General features: G+C 35.5%; 1 protein-coding gene across 2 annotated transcripts in view; it reads left to right on the top strand.

Annotated features, from left to right (window-relative positions):
* Positions 1 to 998: 998 nt before the first annotated feature.
* The window catches only part of LOC107083026 (carboxyl-terminal PDZ ligand of neuronal nitric oxide synthase protein-like), a 184,185-nt gene continuing 167,340 nt past the window's right edge, over positions 999 to 17,843 (top strand). Inside the window, exons 1-2 of one of the 2 annotated variants that reach the window (XM_015371959.1) lie at positions 999 to 1,405; positions 1,704 to 1,775. In XM_015371959.1, coding sequence (XP_015227445.1) covers positions 1,301 to 1,405; positions 1,704 to 1,775 — 177 coding nt within the window. In that variant the 5' untranslated portion in view covers positions 999 to 1,300. The remainder of the gene's footprint in view (positions 1,406 to 1,703; positions 1,776 to 17,843) is intronic. The other variant, XM_015371960.1, reaches the window with a different exon arrangement.

The following is a 17,843-nucleotide window of genomic DNA, read 5'->3' as shown; positions in this document are numbered from 1 at the left end:
GTATTTCTGTCATTAAAAATAAAGGAGTATGCTTTGTTAGCTTTGTAGTGAACAATAATTTCACCCTCCAGCTTATTAAACTTTTAATATTAATTCCAAATGAACAGAATTTGTTTCAAATAATGCAATTTTGAAACATGATATATTTAAAAGCCCGACTTTTGACCCTTTACTGCAGCCTTTCTTCTAGCTATGCAAAACTTGTTCAAGATTAAGGGGATTTTTTTTATTTACAGATGTATGACTTCAAGAGGCAACATTTGACCCAAACAATTTGTTTGAAATCCAGGAAGGCAATAATCTAAAAAATTTAAATCCAGTTTTTTGCATTGATCTTTTTTTACCTTTTCAATGCTTTATTTTGATTTACTTTAGAAGTTGGCCCAACAGTTGCTCTATAAAAATTTGATAAAACGCAGATGGATTCAAGAATTTAATATCAGATTTAACCAATAGTTGGCAGCCTTGCGCTGCTGAATGTCCCCCAGATGTGCAGGGCTTTTTCTATAATAATTCAACCCTCATTATTTACCTCAAGAAATTGGATCAGACTAAGCTATATTTACATTTGCAAGTATTCCTCTCACATCAATTTATATATTTTATTTATTACTATAAATTAAATAAATATCAGGACAGCAAACAAAGAGATAGAGCAAAAAAAAAAAAAAAAAAAAGTTAGTAGTTTTTATTTCATGAGCTGCATCTCAAAAGAAAAACCAAAAACATTGGATAAAGAGTAGAACTCCACTTCTTTCATTCAGGTTTCTGTTTTTCCCAGCCGTGTATTCGTGTACGTGTGCATATGTAAGCGGAAGAGATGGCAGACCGGAGCAGGAGGGGTAGGTACAGGACTTAGAGCCACTCCTCCAGCAGGGCCACCGTGCGCCGCTGTTCCAATGGAAACAGGTGGGACTCCCGGACTCTCCAATCAAACCCTCCCTACGCTGCGGAGCAGGGAGGAGGGAGCAGAAGTCCACAACCGGAGGCAGGACACGACCAACTTCCACACTGAGCTCAGGAAAAGTCGGGAAAACGCATCTGACGCTGCGTGCCTTGGCCTGCATGTGTTCCCAAAGCGTTTCCTGCAGTTTACCGGCGCGCTGCTCAAGTTCTCCCTGCCGGTTTGGCTGCAGTTGGAGCGGCGTCTGTGCGTCGCTGCGCTCGGGACGCATAGCTGCTATGGAAAACACGCACTGAGCGCATTTTCGGATTGTTCTCTGCTTGGATGTTTTTCCACTCTGCTTGTCTTCAATTCCTGGGTGTTTCCTATAGTGAGGATATTTAAGCATTAGGAAAAATGCCTGGGAAAACCAAATACAACCTGGTTGATGATGGACACGATCTGAGGATCCCGTTGCACAACGAGGAAGCATTCCAGCATGGGATCAACTTCGAGGCAAAGGTGAATTTTCTCAACTCTTTCAAAGTGAAACAGGCATTGCTCACAATCGTATTGAGTTAAAATATAGTTAAAACATGAACAACTGATGATCGAAAGCACATTTGAAGACTTTTTGAATCCAGATCCTCAGAGATTTAGCTGCAAAGGGAAGTAATCCATGAGTTTAAAACAGGGGCCAAAATTATGAGCAGTGAAGTAATGAATGCAAATAATGTCAAATGTTTAGGGGAGGTAGACAATAATTGTGATGTCATTAACGGAGCTTTTGTACCTGTCATGTTTCACCTTCATGCGGCAGTATATTGGCAGTTTGGATGTGACGCGGCCAAACAGCAGAGTGGAGATTGTTGCTGCCATGAGACGGATCCGGGTGAGTGTTGTTGACACCGGAAAACAGCTCAGGTTCATTCAGAGATTCAGAAAGTTAGTGCTGCTCAGATACTTTGTGTCCGATCAGACTGGGAACTTTATAGAAAATAACCTTTAATTCCTGTAGGTTTGGTTTATTATGTGTTTTCAATTACAGTTTTAATTAATTGATTTAATTACAGATATTTTTGGCTCTTTTTAAGGTTGCAGGAAATTTCTACCTTTATCACCAAACTTTATACCTACTCCCTATAACAGTGAAGATATTTATTTCTATCCCTTTTAGTAGAAATTAATTAACCTATAATTTCATGCTTAATATTTTGGTTACTCTTTAAATCTGACCGGAGCATCTGATATTAGTATGTGTACTTTAAATTTTTATTTTTTTTTATTATTTCCTGTTTATTTATTGATGTTTGACATTTCAGATACAGATCTAAACTGAGTGACTTAATAAAAAAAATTTAGTAGATCAGGACTGCGGACAATTCCAGTTTGTTGATTGTTTCATTGTGTGTTGCTGTTTCAAAAGTTGAAATTCCAAGTTTGGAAAAAACACAAAAGATCTTGAGAAATCCAAATTACAACTGTAAATCTTAGGTTTCCTACCAACACAGTGTTCTGAATCCATAGTGAAATCAAAATTAGAAATTTACATTAGGACTGGGTTAAAAAAATCGGATTTAATCGATTTTGAATCGATTCCTTTACATTTTTGCAAAATCGATGTCTAGGGAATGAGATTGATTCATTTTATAGTGACCCGCGTGACGTTCACATTCAAATAAGCAGGAAAGATGCACTCAAGATTACTTCAAGCCAGACAGCTGTAAATATACCCAATAGGTTGACTGAAGACATTAACAAATGACCAGCAAACACCCTGTAGTCGTTACAGACAGCGCTGAAAATATGGTTTGTGCAGTGAAGATAATGCAGCTCATGAATGTCTGCTGTGTCCTGTCTGCTTGCTCGAGTGAGGCTTTACTTTTTTACTTTTCACAAACAAGTTTTGAGACAGTTTTGTTAACATCTCATGTTTAAACTGTCTGATTTACAAGTTTGCACTTTGTATTTAATGTGACAAATACATGAGTATTTTTAAAACACAGTTGGACCACTTTCATTATTGTAAAAATAGATCGAATCAAAATAAATTTAGAACTGTATGAATCAAAATCGAATTGATTCAGGACTTTGGCGAAAATACCCAGCCCTAGTTTACATATTGTACAGCTTTGTAAAAGTGGTAGAAACAGTAAAGTAAAAGCAGTATATCTCCACTTTAGATAAGGTGCATTGAATAAAATCTCTGACTCATACTGTAAACTATGTTTAAATATACAACTCGCTTAGAAATAAGTTGAGAAATCTGTTTTGCTAATGACTTTAGGTTTAGTTTCCTACTAATCATCAAATTCCACAATTTTTTTTTTTAACTTTGAAGTTAAACTGTGTTAAGTTGGATTATTTTTTTATATATAGATCAGAGTTCAGTCATTCACTCTGAGGGCTTTCAGTTTTCTCTCCTGCACTTCTCTCTTTGGAGGTTTATGACCCACCAAGAGTTAATGGGCTTTAAAAACTCCTCCTGCACCACAGCACATTCAGTTCTATTCTTCTTAGTAAGTAAATTGTAACAGAACTTTTTTCTGAGTACCACTTAAAACCAGCCAAAACATCATGAGTGTTTTACGGTTTGAGAGCCATTGACATATATGTAGGACTGAAACAATTAATTGGATTTGTTATGATTAATCAATTACTGAAATAATTGTCAACTGATTTCATTATCAATTTATTGTTAAATGAAGTATAGAGACTCTAAAACTTCCCTTTAGTTGACAGAGCGACCCAATTATAGCAGTAATTATTTCAAAATTGTACTAAAAATATCTAAAAATTTAGCATTTAGATAAAATCTGCCACTATGCTCTGTCCAGCACTCCTCAAGTGGAAAAGTTTTAGTTTCACTTGGTTTGATTTTGTAAATTATAATTTTTAAGGAACCTTTGGCTATCTGATTATTAACTGAATAAATAATCGACAGATTAATCGATTTGTAAAGTAATCGATAGTTGCAGCCCTACATATACGTTAATGTGAGCTAAACAGCTGAAGTGAAGAGTTGCTTTTTTCATTTACTTTGATTTTGCTGTTGTTTTTAAAAATAAGTCTTATAAAAGCTGATTTGTGTGTTTAAACAAGAGTTTGAATCACATCCAGAATTAAAGAAAAGTGTGATAATAAAACCCTTTTACATTATTCAGCGTTAGTTAACTGGAGCTAAATGTGCTGGACTTGCCTGGCAGGAGGTTTGTTCTCCCATGTGCTCCATCACTGTTCTGAAGGTTTCCTTTGAAGCTGTGCGCTGGACTGGGATCTCTCCCCCCACCCTCTCTCTGCCTTTTTTCCCCCCTCTGAAGCTATATTTTATAGCTTTCAATTCCAGGAAGTAGACTTAATCTTAATCAGTGCCACTTTGACGGCAGACTTTCTTTCCTGAAGCAGGCTGATGTGGGTGAAGCTATTGGTGTTGATCTTGAGGATTATGGTGAACCTCACTTGTTTACTGCGATTTATGAAGGATTCCTTCTAAACCTCGTACACATGTTCACACACAGCTGCAAAGGCCACTGCTCCTCATATTTGCCCTTGTTTCTATTTGAAGAAATATGGTAGATATATAGAGTCCCTAATAAAACCTTTAGTTTTTTTGTTTGTTTACCTTCTCACATTTGGTCAAGATGAAACTCCTAACTTCAATGTTGTGTAATGTTTTGGTTTTTGGTTAAAAGCACTATAAAATAAAGTAAATAGTGCTTGGTTTTAAAAGTCTATACAAAACAAATGTTGACATGTGTTTTGTGAATTTATATTTAGTTAACCTGAGACAATATTTCATTGATCCACCTTTTGCAGCTATATATCCTTTGGGATATATATTTACCAATGTTGGGCAACTATAATATAAATAATCAGCTCATTCTTCTTTGAAAAACAAGTCGAGGATTGTCAGATTTGCTGAAGAGAAATTAAAGAGTAATCTTCTGAAAATTCTTCCTACAAAGATTGATTTAAATTTAGGAATGGGCTTTGGTCAGATTGTTGAAGCACAAAAATATATTTTGAACCAAAATAATTTTGTTCTACCTTTGGCCAAAAATGTAATTGTCTTCATTTAAGCAAACCCTCCACCTAATCTCAAATCGTTTATGGCTTCAAACAAATTATCTTCCTTATTTACTCTGTATTTAGTTCCATCCATCGTCTCATAAATCTTGCTGAAACAAACCTTCCCCACAGCACATGTACCGCAACTTACTGCTATGTTTTGCTGTAGGGAGGATATTTTTAGGTAAAGGTGCAGTGGTCATTTTCATCCAAACATATCTTATTGTATGAGGGCCAATAAGTATCATTTTGGTCTCATCTGACCTAAGCTCCTCTAGACAGGACTTTTTTGACAGTTTCCTTCTATAATTAGGCTATCTTGTCGCTCTTCCATAGATTTGTGGAGTGTCAAAGTACTAGTTACCCTTCTCCTCCAGAGCTATGTTGAATCTCCTGGCATCTCCTCTTATTAATGCTCTCCTTGCCTTACCTGTCAAGTCATTTGGATTGCAGTGCACTCGGAGCTTCAAGATTATGCCATTGTCTTTCCATTAACAGGGCGTTGTCAGGTCAACAGAGATAATGTGGCATTATATTCATAATTAAATTATATTATATTTTTTGACTGATGTTTGTTTCACTGGATTTTTTGTAGATATCAAAGTAGAGAGGGCTGTTTACAAATAAACTCAACAATTTGTATTTTCTTTTAATATGAAAACCTTTTAATACCATACAGCCCCATCTCTCAACAATGCCCTACAGTTTATTGGTCATTCACAAGTACCACCATTATGATGCATTCAAAGTTTTGGTTTTAACCTGTAAAAAAGTGCAGCCAGGATAGAAGTTAAACTTTCCCCTTAAAAGGAGTTAGATGTTCATATGAATCAGATCTTTTTAGTTTGCTACCATAGCAGGAGTGGCTGTTGATGTTGGCAGGAAAATGGGCTTTAGTTGGGCTCTTCCTGCATGAAAAAGGTTTGACACTGGAACGGCAACACAATGGTAGGAAGCCACAGCTAGCTCGCTCAGAGAGGAAGTCTGTATGGAAATCTTTAGAGAAGTGGAGAAGCCTTGATGAGATTTGTAAACTAAAATGATTTGTTTGGGTGTTCGTCTATTGACTTAAAAATTTATTCCTGGTCTAGTTTCGATAAAAAAATGGAGCCAAAAATAACATTTTACATATATTTCGATTTCTGACTAGCTGAATTGTGTGTGGGTTTTTTTTTTATCCACTTTTTATATAAAGATGAACATAAAAGCATATTATTGTGGGAAAGCTGTTGAACATGAATAAAAAAACAAAAGAAAAAGGGTTACTTAATTAGTAAAGAGAACAGTCTTTTTTTCCTTTGTCAGAAAGTAGCTGACTACATAATCTGACTGGGCTTCTCTATTTTTCTTTACTGGCTAACTATTACATGTTATGAAGTTTAATCAAATCACTGAGAGGGAAGCACCATGTGAAGTCCAGCATCAAAGACATAATGACATTTTGAGGCCAATGGAATATTTTAAAAACTTTTCCATATCTGTTTGTTCCTTATGTGTTTTGTTTTTGGGGAAAAAACATTTTTAAAGAAGCTGAATTTCTTCTAAAATATCCCAGAGAGAAGAGAGACTATTTCTCTCTTAAAGATTTATTCAGATTTTTTGTCACTGTTACTTCATTTAGATCATTACGATAAACAGAATTGGATATCAGACAATAGTTTTTCCTTTGATGGTTATCTGGAAGCAACACAGTCCAGATTGAAAAAAGGATTGCACCATCTTTTAAAGGGATTGTGGAAGATTTTCACGAACTTTTTGAAAAGACCCACACCCTCCCCACGAAAACAAAATGTACATGCACAACCCTGTAACCGCTCCAGAGATGGAACGCCTATTAAAAGCGTGCGAGAGCATGCACAAGCCCATTTCTCCTCGTGCACGCTCTGTTTAAGAGTTGCTGTTTGCATCACTTATACAAGCTTACTTTCCAAAAGAAGACTTGCAATTCCTCCACTATGTCAGACTCACCCCGGTGAGTGAAAATGGGTATGAGCATGTAAGATGGCTTTACGTAAACATATAACCAGAGTAATGACAATTAGGTGGACAACGTATTTGGATTATACCTTCCACTATATATTTAAATTTAATGGCCTGTTTGCGATGTAAACATTCTTCTTTAGGATGTTTTTAGTCCTATGTGGAATTCAAGGTTACATTTATTAGGTCAAATTTCTACTTCCTGGAGTTTGTCTAGGATTGAAGTTTATTCATTTAAGATTATGGTCAAGGCTTGTACAACCAGAAGAGCTCACATAATTCCTTTACTCAAAGCGCTAAACTGGCTACCCATTTAATACTGCATACACATTAAAAGTCTAGTTCTGACCTTTATAGCCCTGCATGGACTGGCCTTCTCTTACATCTGCGACTTGATTCAGCCTCACTTTTCTTTTTGCAGTCGGAGATCAGCTGAAAGGAACTTGTTAATGGTCCCTCGAAGCCCTTTTAGGATGAGAGGTGTGTCGCACCAGACAGTAGAATGCACTACCACTTTACCTGTGCTTGTTGAACTCCATGGATGATTTTAGAAAACAACTATAAACCAAAAACATTCTAGACTTATTTATTTTGTCGAAATCTATTTTAGATGGTGCTGTTTTGTATTTTATGCCTCATATTTTACAACGCTTTGTAACGCTTGTCTAATAAAGGTGTTAATAAACCTTACTAACTTTCTACCTTACTATCTTACTTGTCACCTTGTACCAATTCTTAATTTTATACATAAATATAGTCATAAAACCTTGGTGATTTAATGAGTTGATAACTGGTGAGGAGACGCATCACTGCTGGTGTGGAAAAGAAGAATACTGTTTGCTTCTCTATTTCCATCCCCCAGTGGTTCCATCTTTAAATAAACCTGAGTTATTCAAAGATTTATTTTTGAATTCCATTCTTTTTTTTTGTTCAAGATATTTATCAGCCGTTGTTTCTGTAGAGCTCGAGCCATGAAGGTTTCCTGGAAACCTGTGCTGTCATTGTTTCCTTATGCACATACGTAAGTAAGCTGTATACTAGAAGCTGATAATAAATGTATGACACAGCAAAACAGGAAATGGCAAAATACTAAACAATACAGCAGGAAATAGGATCAGATGTAGTTCCATTGCTCTCAGATGTAGGTATTTCAATTCTGCTAGTTAAATAAACCATATAAAAATCTATTACGTTGCTTTTTATCTTAAAGAAAGTTTGGACAAAGTAAATGGCTTTGTAAATGTAATATATTATAATCTGGCAAAGAGCAGAAGTAGCTTAACTGGTTAAAAGAAGAGGAGAACTTTACAGGGAATTCAAAGGATTAATTTCTCATTAATCTGTCTGTGCTGAGTTAACTGAATGTAGGAAGATTGAGCAGCGTTGATTGAGAAGATTAGATTTGTCTGAAGATTTGTGAGTGGAGTATGTCAGACCACAGCAGTGTTGCTCGACTTGAAATGGAGAGAGAGAGAGAGAGAGAGAGAGAGAGGTAGCGATTTATGTATTCCCACTGCTGCCAGACTGAACTGGAACCTTTTTTGGGGTCACATTAGTGCAAAATGGGAGAAAAAAAAAAGAAGTTTACAAATGCATGACCAGCCTTGTTTTTGATCCACTGGACGAAATGTGTCCATTTTTTGGGAAGTATTACCAAAATTGAAGAGTGAAGTATAACAGCTTGATAAAACTGTCCATGCAGTAATTGGTGTATTTTTAGATAAACATAATTTAAACTAATTATTTTAGTAAGGACTTGCAGTTACATATATGACAGCTTAACTTATGTATGTGGTCAACTAAAGAAGTGTTAATCTCAGTGCTCCCCACATCTAGTTAAAACTGAAGAAGCCTCTTGGATGGTAGGAGAAACTTCTAGAAAACGTCACTTCCAGTTGCCTAGACTGAACCTTTTCTTGCCTGACCTTTATATACGTATACACCCACGTATAGCTTGACAATGCAGGTATTTTAAGCACTTTATGATATATTCTAAACAGGCAGCCTGGGCAGAGAGGTTAAAACTATAGTGATCTGAGCCCTTTGATCCAGTCAAGTCTTGATTACTGTCAGCTGTTTAAAGTCATGACGTTCTATCCGATTTTGGCTGGGCTCTCTTACCCTTTTAGTTTGAGGTAATAAAACAAAAAGAGTACTCACTAAATTATTATATAAAGTTATCTAATTCTGTAGACAACTAGACATTATGTTTTACCCAATTTAATTAGACGTACAGTTTTGATAAAGTACTAGTTACTTTATTTCTGGCTTGGTATGTGCGCCATGCAATCTGTAGGCTCTTTATCATATACAAGAACAAGGAGATCTAGAGAGGCTAATTTAGCCAATAAAATATATTTAAATCCTTTATGACATACAGTAAATATGTGTTGCAACATATCAGGCATGTGACATGAAGTTATATAGGGGAAAAAAAACTCATTTTATTGAGAGCTTGGCAAGCTGTGCTACTATTCTCTTTGAATGCCAATATGCAATCCCCCTTCACCACAGCAACACTAAAGCAACAGCACTCTGTGTTTACTACATGTGAGTAACAGATGAGTCTGAAACCCTCTCTGGGGAGTAACTCTGCATTGCCAGGTCAGAACAAAACAAGCTCAAGAGTTTTTTTTCTTTCTTTTTTTACTGGCTTTCTTTGAATCTTCCTCATGTGAAAGACATGCATACCCAACAGACGTAACTAATAGCATGGTCAAACATAAGTTGTTTTCAAGCAGGGAAGTGTAAACCGTCCATTTAGCTCTTTTGCTTTTTGAAGGATATGTCATGCCTCTCTGAGTAAGATGAACTTTTCTGTGCAGATTATCCTGCACATTTCTCATAGTCAGGCTGCTCTGAGTAAGCTGTGTTTATGTTTTTAACCTGAAACCACCATTGGGTGTCACTAGATGTTGTCAAACTGGTTTATAAATAACTGTTTGCTGTCAAATTGGTGTCTACACTTCATACATCCTTGACATTAGCATCCTGTTAAAAATGCTTTCCTTAACAAGTTTTACTGTTGTACTTTTAGAGTTTAAAATTGTTGTAAAGGATTTGCAAAGATGCATAAAATCCAAATTTTTTTGTCTTTTTTAAATGTACTTCCTTTTTTAATTTGAAAAAGGATACCTATGGGATGTATGTGAAATATCAACATACTGCAAAAGACACCTAATCGACACCAAGAGGAAAGGTGTTCAATAACATTTTCAATGATTCCACTGAACTCTGATCCAGAAATGAATGATATTCTGATGAATTTAGGCAGAGGAAAGCTAAGCTAGGTTGGTTTTAGGGCACACCTATTTGTAAAGGATGGTAGTTAAGTTTTGATAGGATTTCAGGTTATAGTTCAAATTCTGGTTTCTGTTCCCTCTTCTACTTATTTCAAATAGGTAATCAATAATTATCTATATCGACTAATATGAAAGGCTTATATTGTGTTACATTTTTCAGCCATATCCCTCTTTCTAGGATGCACAATAAACACACTCAAGATTCATAAAAAGCTTTTTAGTTTTTCGCATTAACTAAGGATTCCTATTTTGGCTAATTAGTATTGCCAAATCATTTCTATGTATTTAATGCACAATAATTAAGTTTAAATGCAGTATAGTTACTGTATTTGTGATTAAGCCCAGGTGTTCTCCGACTGTGTACTTTCCTGGTAGGTTTACCTGCAATATTTCATTTAGTTGGAGGCACAGGTTTTGATGCATTTTAAGACAATGTCTCAAGATTGATTCAGTGTCTGACTTCATGGAAAAATCAAAAAAGATACCTGGAACAAAATGGTGAAGCTCCATTAATTTACTTTGTTTTGGTGTTATTTTCCGGTTTCTTGTTCATATGTTTAAAGAGATTATGTGTTTAAGTGTGAATTGTTCGTATCGATTTATCAACCTGAAATGAGAATGTTACTTTCAACAGGGAAATGAGTCCTGTACCAACCTGGGCTCAGCATTGAGGACAGAGCTAAAAAAAAGTTTGTCAGCAGGCAAGATTCTAACTAAGTTTCATAGATTTTCAGTGGAGTCAGAAAGTAAAATTTACAGAAGATTATGAAAGGATGGACAGTCAGGACCAAAATAGGAGCAAAGATTTGCCAGAATGTTTTTTTTTGACACAAAGCAACAGAAAATAGATACATTAAAAACAAAACAAAAAACTGACTGTTTCAGTACAAACATTTACATACATCTCAGGTCTTTCCTTAAATATTAGAATCTTTCAGGTTTTAGCTCTAAAACTTTATTGTAACTCTTTCAGTTTTAGTTTTCTAGAGACTCGTTACTTTTTTCAGTTTCACTTGCATTTATAGAATCTTTTTGTGTTTGTTGAGGGTTTTCTTCTCCTTTCAAAGCTCTACTTTATTGTTTGAGGCTTTTTCTTAACTAAAGGTCACAGTTGAGAGGTGATAAAGACTAAGAATGGTCCATGCGTGCTTCATTAACTCTTTCTATTCACTTGCACTTCTTCTGAAATTCTTCTCTGGACACGATTGAATGGCTAAATCGATTGAGCATGATGGGTCTTTCTGTAAATCACATTAATGTGTAACTCAGCACATTCTGAGTGTCACATTTATCTACTCCGTTCCCAGCCAGTGTAGATTTAAAAAGCATGGTTTACATTCCCTGTAATAGTTTTAAAGAAAAATCTTACCTTTAACTTTCTACTTTCTTTACAATGTTGTAAATGTAAATATATCTAATATGAAAGGAAAAATCTCGAAAGATGAAACTTCCCTCGTTTTGCTAAAAAGCAAGAAAGAAAGGGGGGGGGGGGAAGCAGACAGACAAAAATGATGGATGTAACAATTTATCAAAACAACACAGTAAACATGTCAATTTGCTGTTGATTTCCTGCACTCACTCAAGCAGGTCTGACTTTTCAGATTTTTTATAAAACTATTATTTCTAATGCTGGAGTCACAATATTAATGCTAATGATTGTTAGATTGGGATATAAAACCGAAGCACATCAATTGCATCCTTGAAAATGAAATTGAATTAAAATTGTATCAGAAATGTTTGTGATACTGAGAAACATCCTCATCTAAAGCAATTGATGCAATGCAATAGTGCGATGAAGCTGTTATTGACACCTTATCTTGGACAGGCTTTTATATTTCCCTTAAGTTTTCTATTTTTTTTTTTTAGCTTGAGCCCTCTTTTTCCCCCCGAATAGAATAGAATAGAAAATCCCTTCATTGTCCCACAATGGGGGAAATTCTGGTGTTTACAGCAGCAAAAAGATTATAGAAAAAAAGGTCACACAAATGTGGACCTTATAATAACATAATAGTGAAGAGTTAAAAAAATAAAAAATTAAATACTGAACTTTAAAGTGTTTTAACAATGTAAATACTGTACATCTGGAGGACAAATAACCAATATACAGCTATGGACATTTTTACAGTAATGGATATTTCAAAAATAGAAGCAACTTTATAGATGTGCAAAATAACAGCAGCATGTTATTTACAGCAGCAGCCATTCAAAATGTCCCTTCCAGGTCAAACGCCAGCTGAATGGCAGCCCTCTTCCCTCCAACTCCCAGGGAAATCCCCTCCAACTTCCAGCCACTGGAGTGACTCCCTCCTGCATATTTTTTTTTAACTTTGACTACATCCTTTCACTGAATTTCAGGGTCTGACCAGGATATAATGCTTCTCTTTAGATCTTAATGTTAACAAATCATGACAGAAAGAATGTTTTAGTACAAATATTGAAGTTTAAAAAGGAATTGTAGGGGACTGGCCAAGGGCCCATCAAGGAAAGGGGAAAATTTTAAATGGCTACTACTGTAACTGACTAAAGTAGAAACTGCAAAATAAGCATGATTGTAACAACTTATTGAGGTTGTTAGGAACAGTGATGGTAACAAAGTCTTACAGCTTCCCCTAATCTCCTGGTGTTTCTTATGGCAAGCAGCCTCCTTTTTGATGACTTCTTTTCAATCCTTTCACCTTACCCTGCACATTATCAGGAGCTAACTAAACCTTAGCTGATTCACACGCTCTTTTCTTAGGAAAAGACCGAAAAAGTTTCCTTTTTTTCCCCCCAGATTTTATTGTCATTACATTGTCACAAATACAGAGGAACAACATTCACTCTCTGCATTTAACCCATCTCGTTGTGGAGCAGTGGGCTGCCATCGTAGGGCGCCCGGGGAGCAGTGTGGGGTTAAGGGTCTTGCTCGGGGACCAAAAGTGGCCGTCTGTGGGAGTGGGATTGAACTCATAACCTCCGGATTCCAGGCCACCACTCCCCAGTTCACTTCATTTCAGCCTCAGCTGTAACTAATGTAGACGCTGACTAGATTTAATCCCCCACTTCTTGTCACAGTGCATATTAAAGGAGAAATATATCAAAACTTTCAAAGGCTGTAGATACTGTAACTTTCAATCTCCTTAGTAGAAAAAAATATTTATATCTTTGCTTCTTGCATTTCCAAGAAAAGAACTTGGGGGCATCATGCATGCACATCTTATGGACCGTTTTCAAACTGACTCAGTCTGGTACTTTCATCTGGTGCATGACAGACACTCAGTCCCTAAGTTATCAAGGACAAATGAGAGAAACATCCTCAAACTGAGTTTCAACAGTACAACCTGCACTCAAATTACATCTGTCCATTTTTTATTTTTTTTTCCAGCATTTGCGTCATGGGCTCGTAATGATTTTCACAGTCCATTGCTCCCCCTGCTGATCGTCTTTCTCTGACACAATGATGTAAAGTAAAAGCTCTCAGATAACGCAAGATTACATCTAACTTTTTGCTTATTTCTTACCCTTCTTTCCTTATCCCTTCCAATAAATGTCAGCAGCAAGCTGTAAAAATTAGCTTGGGCTCTGCCCTGAGGTGGATGGCAGGAGAACAGTGATCCAGGAAAGCTGGATGAGGATGTTAGAGAGCTGAGCTGGTTGCAATTCTGCTTCAGTTGCCCTGCAGCATAAACATGAGTCTGTGCTGTAAAATAGATGCGTTACCTGGCAGAGGTGTGGGCTCTTGAATATGAGAAAAGTTTGACATCACAGAAATACAAATATGTTTTCCATCTTTATTTCAATTGATTAATAGTGGCTGAGGTTACAAGATCCACATTGATAGAAAATGCATCAAATATAAGAGCAGGCCAGCATTTTTTTAATTAAACTGAAAGAGAAAAGATGCAGCAGTGCTACTTTTGCAGAGCTGCATCTCATAGCTACCCCCTTTAAAATGGCATTTTTTTTAATGATTAAATCTATTTCATCATTTTTTATGTCTGAAACTTTTTTAAAAATTTTTATTATATAAAATGCATTTATTATGTAAAATGCACCCCAAATTATGTGTTTTTTGTTCTATATATATATATATATATATATATATATATATATATATATATATATATATATATATATATATATGAGTATGTGTGTGTGTTTTATTATAAGCATTTTTTACCTCTATCGCAATGGCTTAGAAATCCATGCTTGTTTTTATGCCACTTCCTCACTGCCTGCAGCAAACGTAATTGCCTCATTTGATTTGGCCGGTTATCTGCTGTAATCCTTCTAGATCACCTGTAACATGGCCACTTACTAAATATACAAAAATAAAAAATGTGCATAAGCAATGCAATGCTCCATTTTTTTTTTATCTTTGAAGGCCTATAGTAGGATCTTGTAACCATATATCAGCTTTCCGTAAAAAAGCCGTAAGAATCTGAATGACCATTTTTACCTATTTACTTATTTTACTTATTTCTAAACGATCCGCTGCTCTGGAGTTTAATCACAGTTCTTTTTATGATGGATTGAAAGTTCAGGTAGAGGCTTGTTACCTCATCTTCATTATTAAAGGTTCTTTATAAGGATTAAGTTCACATATTTTTTTTTTTTATTACATATAATATTTTTTTCCAACTAACCATACTTTTATCTCTCATGTCGCTTTTTTTTTTCTTCAATACCGATCACCTCTTTTCTTGTTTTTTTTCTTGCCCATCGCCTCCCCCATCAGTCTCCTTTGTGTTCATCTCGCCTTGTGTCTTTCCTTTCAGTCAGCTTTGATGGTTCTTTCCTCTTCAGTCCTCCCCTCCACATTTTGTTACCTTCCCCCTCCCGTTTTTTGTTATTGTGCTCTTTTATTACCTCCTTTCACCTCCCCACCCTGCCACAGTTTATGTGTGAGGCGCTTGCCTTCCCTGTATGCTGCCTGCATACTTGGCATGGTTGTCATAGCTCAGCTCTTATCAAGAGCCACTCTTTCCCTCAGCACATGCAGCTAATTGACATTTGGAAACAAAGAGGTTCAATAAGTAATTTACAGAAATTGTAGGTCAAATATTCCAGCTATATTTGAGTAGCAGTCTGGGTTGCCACGTTGTTAGTATTTTAAACTCAATTTTAAAACACACAAGAAAATAAGATGCCATTTTTGAATGCACAATATTTTTTCTTCTTCTGAGCAAAATTCTCATTAATGATGGGACCAAATGTGAAATCTGTAAACGGCTCACTGTTTTGGTCAGTTTAGCAGTAGATGGAAGGGGAGGTGCAGAGCATCTGTGATGTGGTAGCTCTGCTGCAGATGTTAAAGTGGCAATTCTGGTCAATGAGAAAGGGTCATTTTATATTCATTTTTGAATCAAGTGAGTATCTTTGAAAAAAACGCTTTTAGTCCTTTTATGACAGCATATTGGTGGTTTTGACAAACAGAACAGTTCATACTAAAGATTTACTTGGGTGGTGTAATTTATATATGGTTAGTTAAGATAGACTGATAGATTGGCTGGCTGATATTTCTGGTGGATATTGGTGTTTTTTTCTTTAATTGGTATCTGCCAATACTTGTATACATTGGTTGATTCAATAGAGCTTTCAGTGAAGAGCATGCATTGTTGCTCCCTTCAACCGCAATTAATTTTTTGTTTGGTTTGATTTGTTAATGAATATTTATCTTTTGTTTCATAAAGATGCCAGTAACATTTGCATTCATTGTGCTATTTATGTTATGTAAACAGAGGATGAAAAAGTAACGTTGGCCCCCATTATTGCCCCGATAATATCGGCAGCGCATATCTGCGATTGGTTAGAGAAACTGCTTTGGTCGATCTCTAATGGTTAGCATTAACAAGTTTACACACTCATAAAAATGATTGTTTGGATCTGCTCAATTTAATTTATGGAAGCTTTTCAGAAATGTTTAACATCAATGAATGGAGAAAAGGCTATTTTCCTAAATTGTTCTTACCCACTGCGTAGTCTGTCTACCTAGCATTCCGAGGAAAATAATTTTTCCTATATCCACAGCTTATTCCCATGTGCTGATCCTGTTTCCCCCATCCATGTGCCCTCTTTGCTGTTCTTTTTATTGATTACACAGACGAAAGGCAGTGAAAGTGGGCCTGCTGTGTTGGAGCAGTGCCTTTTCTTTGTAGTTTAAACCTGCTGGCTGTTAGTCCAGAAAGCCACTTGAGTTGTTACTTCTTTGAGAATATTTTATAATGTGTCTCTGAAAGGGTGAACTGAAGTGTAATATTTGATGGTATAAATTAGTGGGATGGTAGCAATGCAACCCAGAACCTTCTTATAATGTATATATTTACTAATTTAGTATCAAGGAATGCATCAAAGGAATTCTAAAATTTAAGATTTAACTCTTGGTGAAATATTCATTTACGGTCCCTAGAACGAGAATCCAACCATAAGGAAGGCATCAGACTGCTGTGGAGAATTGTTTTACTTGTAAACTATAAGCTAGTATGATATTTTCTGTGTTTATAATTTTTTATTAGTGTCTATCCTGGACTATAAAGTGTGTAATTTGGAGTGCTCTGATGTGTGATGACCTTGTAAGTTATACTTAATCTCCAGAGTTACTGATGTATAATGAGTTCTATCAAGATAATGATATACCTTATGGAGAGAGGTTTCCTTGGAAATTAAGTAAATGTTACATGAATAACTAAATAATTCTATTGATAAAGAATTAATAAATATTTTATTAAATGAATAAATGTCACCTTGAAGTAAACTGAAAAACAAAATATTTTAAGATAATAGATGTCTGATTCCCCACCTCCTCCTCAAAACATTTTTTTTAAATTAACTGGTTTCTTTTTCATAGAAATGAAAAGTTTAATGGTTACTCACATTTAAAAAATACCCAGACTTGTCTTTATTTGCGCATTGAACTGTTTGTATTGATGTAACCTTAACCTCTTGTTGCAGGTGTGTGGGTTTTATCGGTTTTGATTGTTTTTATTAAAATGTAGAAGAAACTCTGTTGGAGTTTCACTTTTTCCATGATTTAGAAAGAAAAGGTTAATGATTTTTCCAAATGAATATAAAAGGCTGCATTTTATGACACCTGAGATAAATGGAACAGTTGAAAGGAAGTCATTTTTACTGCATAACATAAAAAATGACTTGCGCTGTTGGGCCTTGGAAACTGCAGGTATATCAAACTGAGATATTTTCTCTGTTCTTTTAGTATAAGTCCTTTATGATATGCTGATTTCTATACATATTTAAAAGGATTATACTTTGGACAGAAATTTAGTTGACTTCTATCACATGCAATACCTACACATATATCCAGTTTACCTGGTTGATTGACATGCATGAGTGTAAGAAGGCACACTGTTGTGTTGTCTAACGGCCCAGAGTCTCTCCCAGCACCAAATGCTAAAAACTAAAAACAGAGTTATATCCCAGTTCTATCTTTAAATAATAGTTTTAATCTCTGTATATTGAAAATCATAGGTTTTTCATATGTCATATGTCATTTCAAATGTTGTTTTTTTATTCAGTAATCTAATTGCATGCTGTTGAATGGTAAGATAACATGGTTTTGTTTATTTAACCATAAGTTAATACATGTGGAACAAGAAGTTGTTAAAATATAATGA

This window comes from Cyprinodon variegatus, unplaced genomic scaffold, assembly GCF_000732505.1.
Source record: "Cyprinodon variegatus isolate N-32 unplaced genomic scaffold, C_variegatus-1.0 Scaffold67, whole genome shotgun sequence".
Taxonomy (NCBI): Eukaryota; Metazoa; Chordata; class Actinopteri; order Cyprinodontiformes; family Cyprinodontidae; genus Cyprinodon; species Cyprinodon variegatus.
The sequence above is the reverse complement of the archived record's forward strand: the minus strand, read 5'-3'. Positions and strand labels throughout refer to the sequence as shown.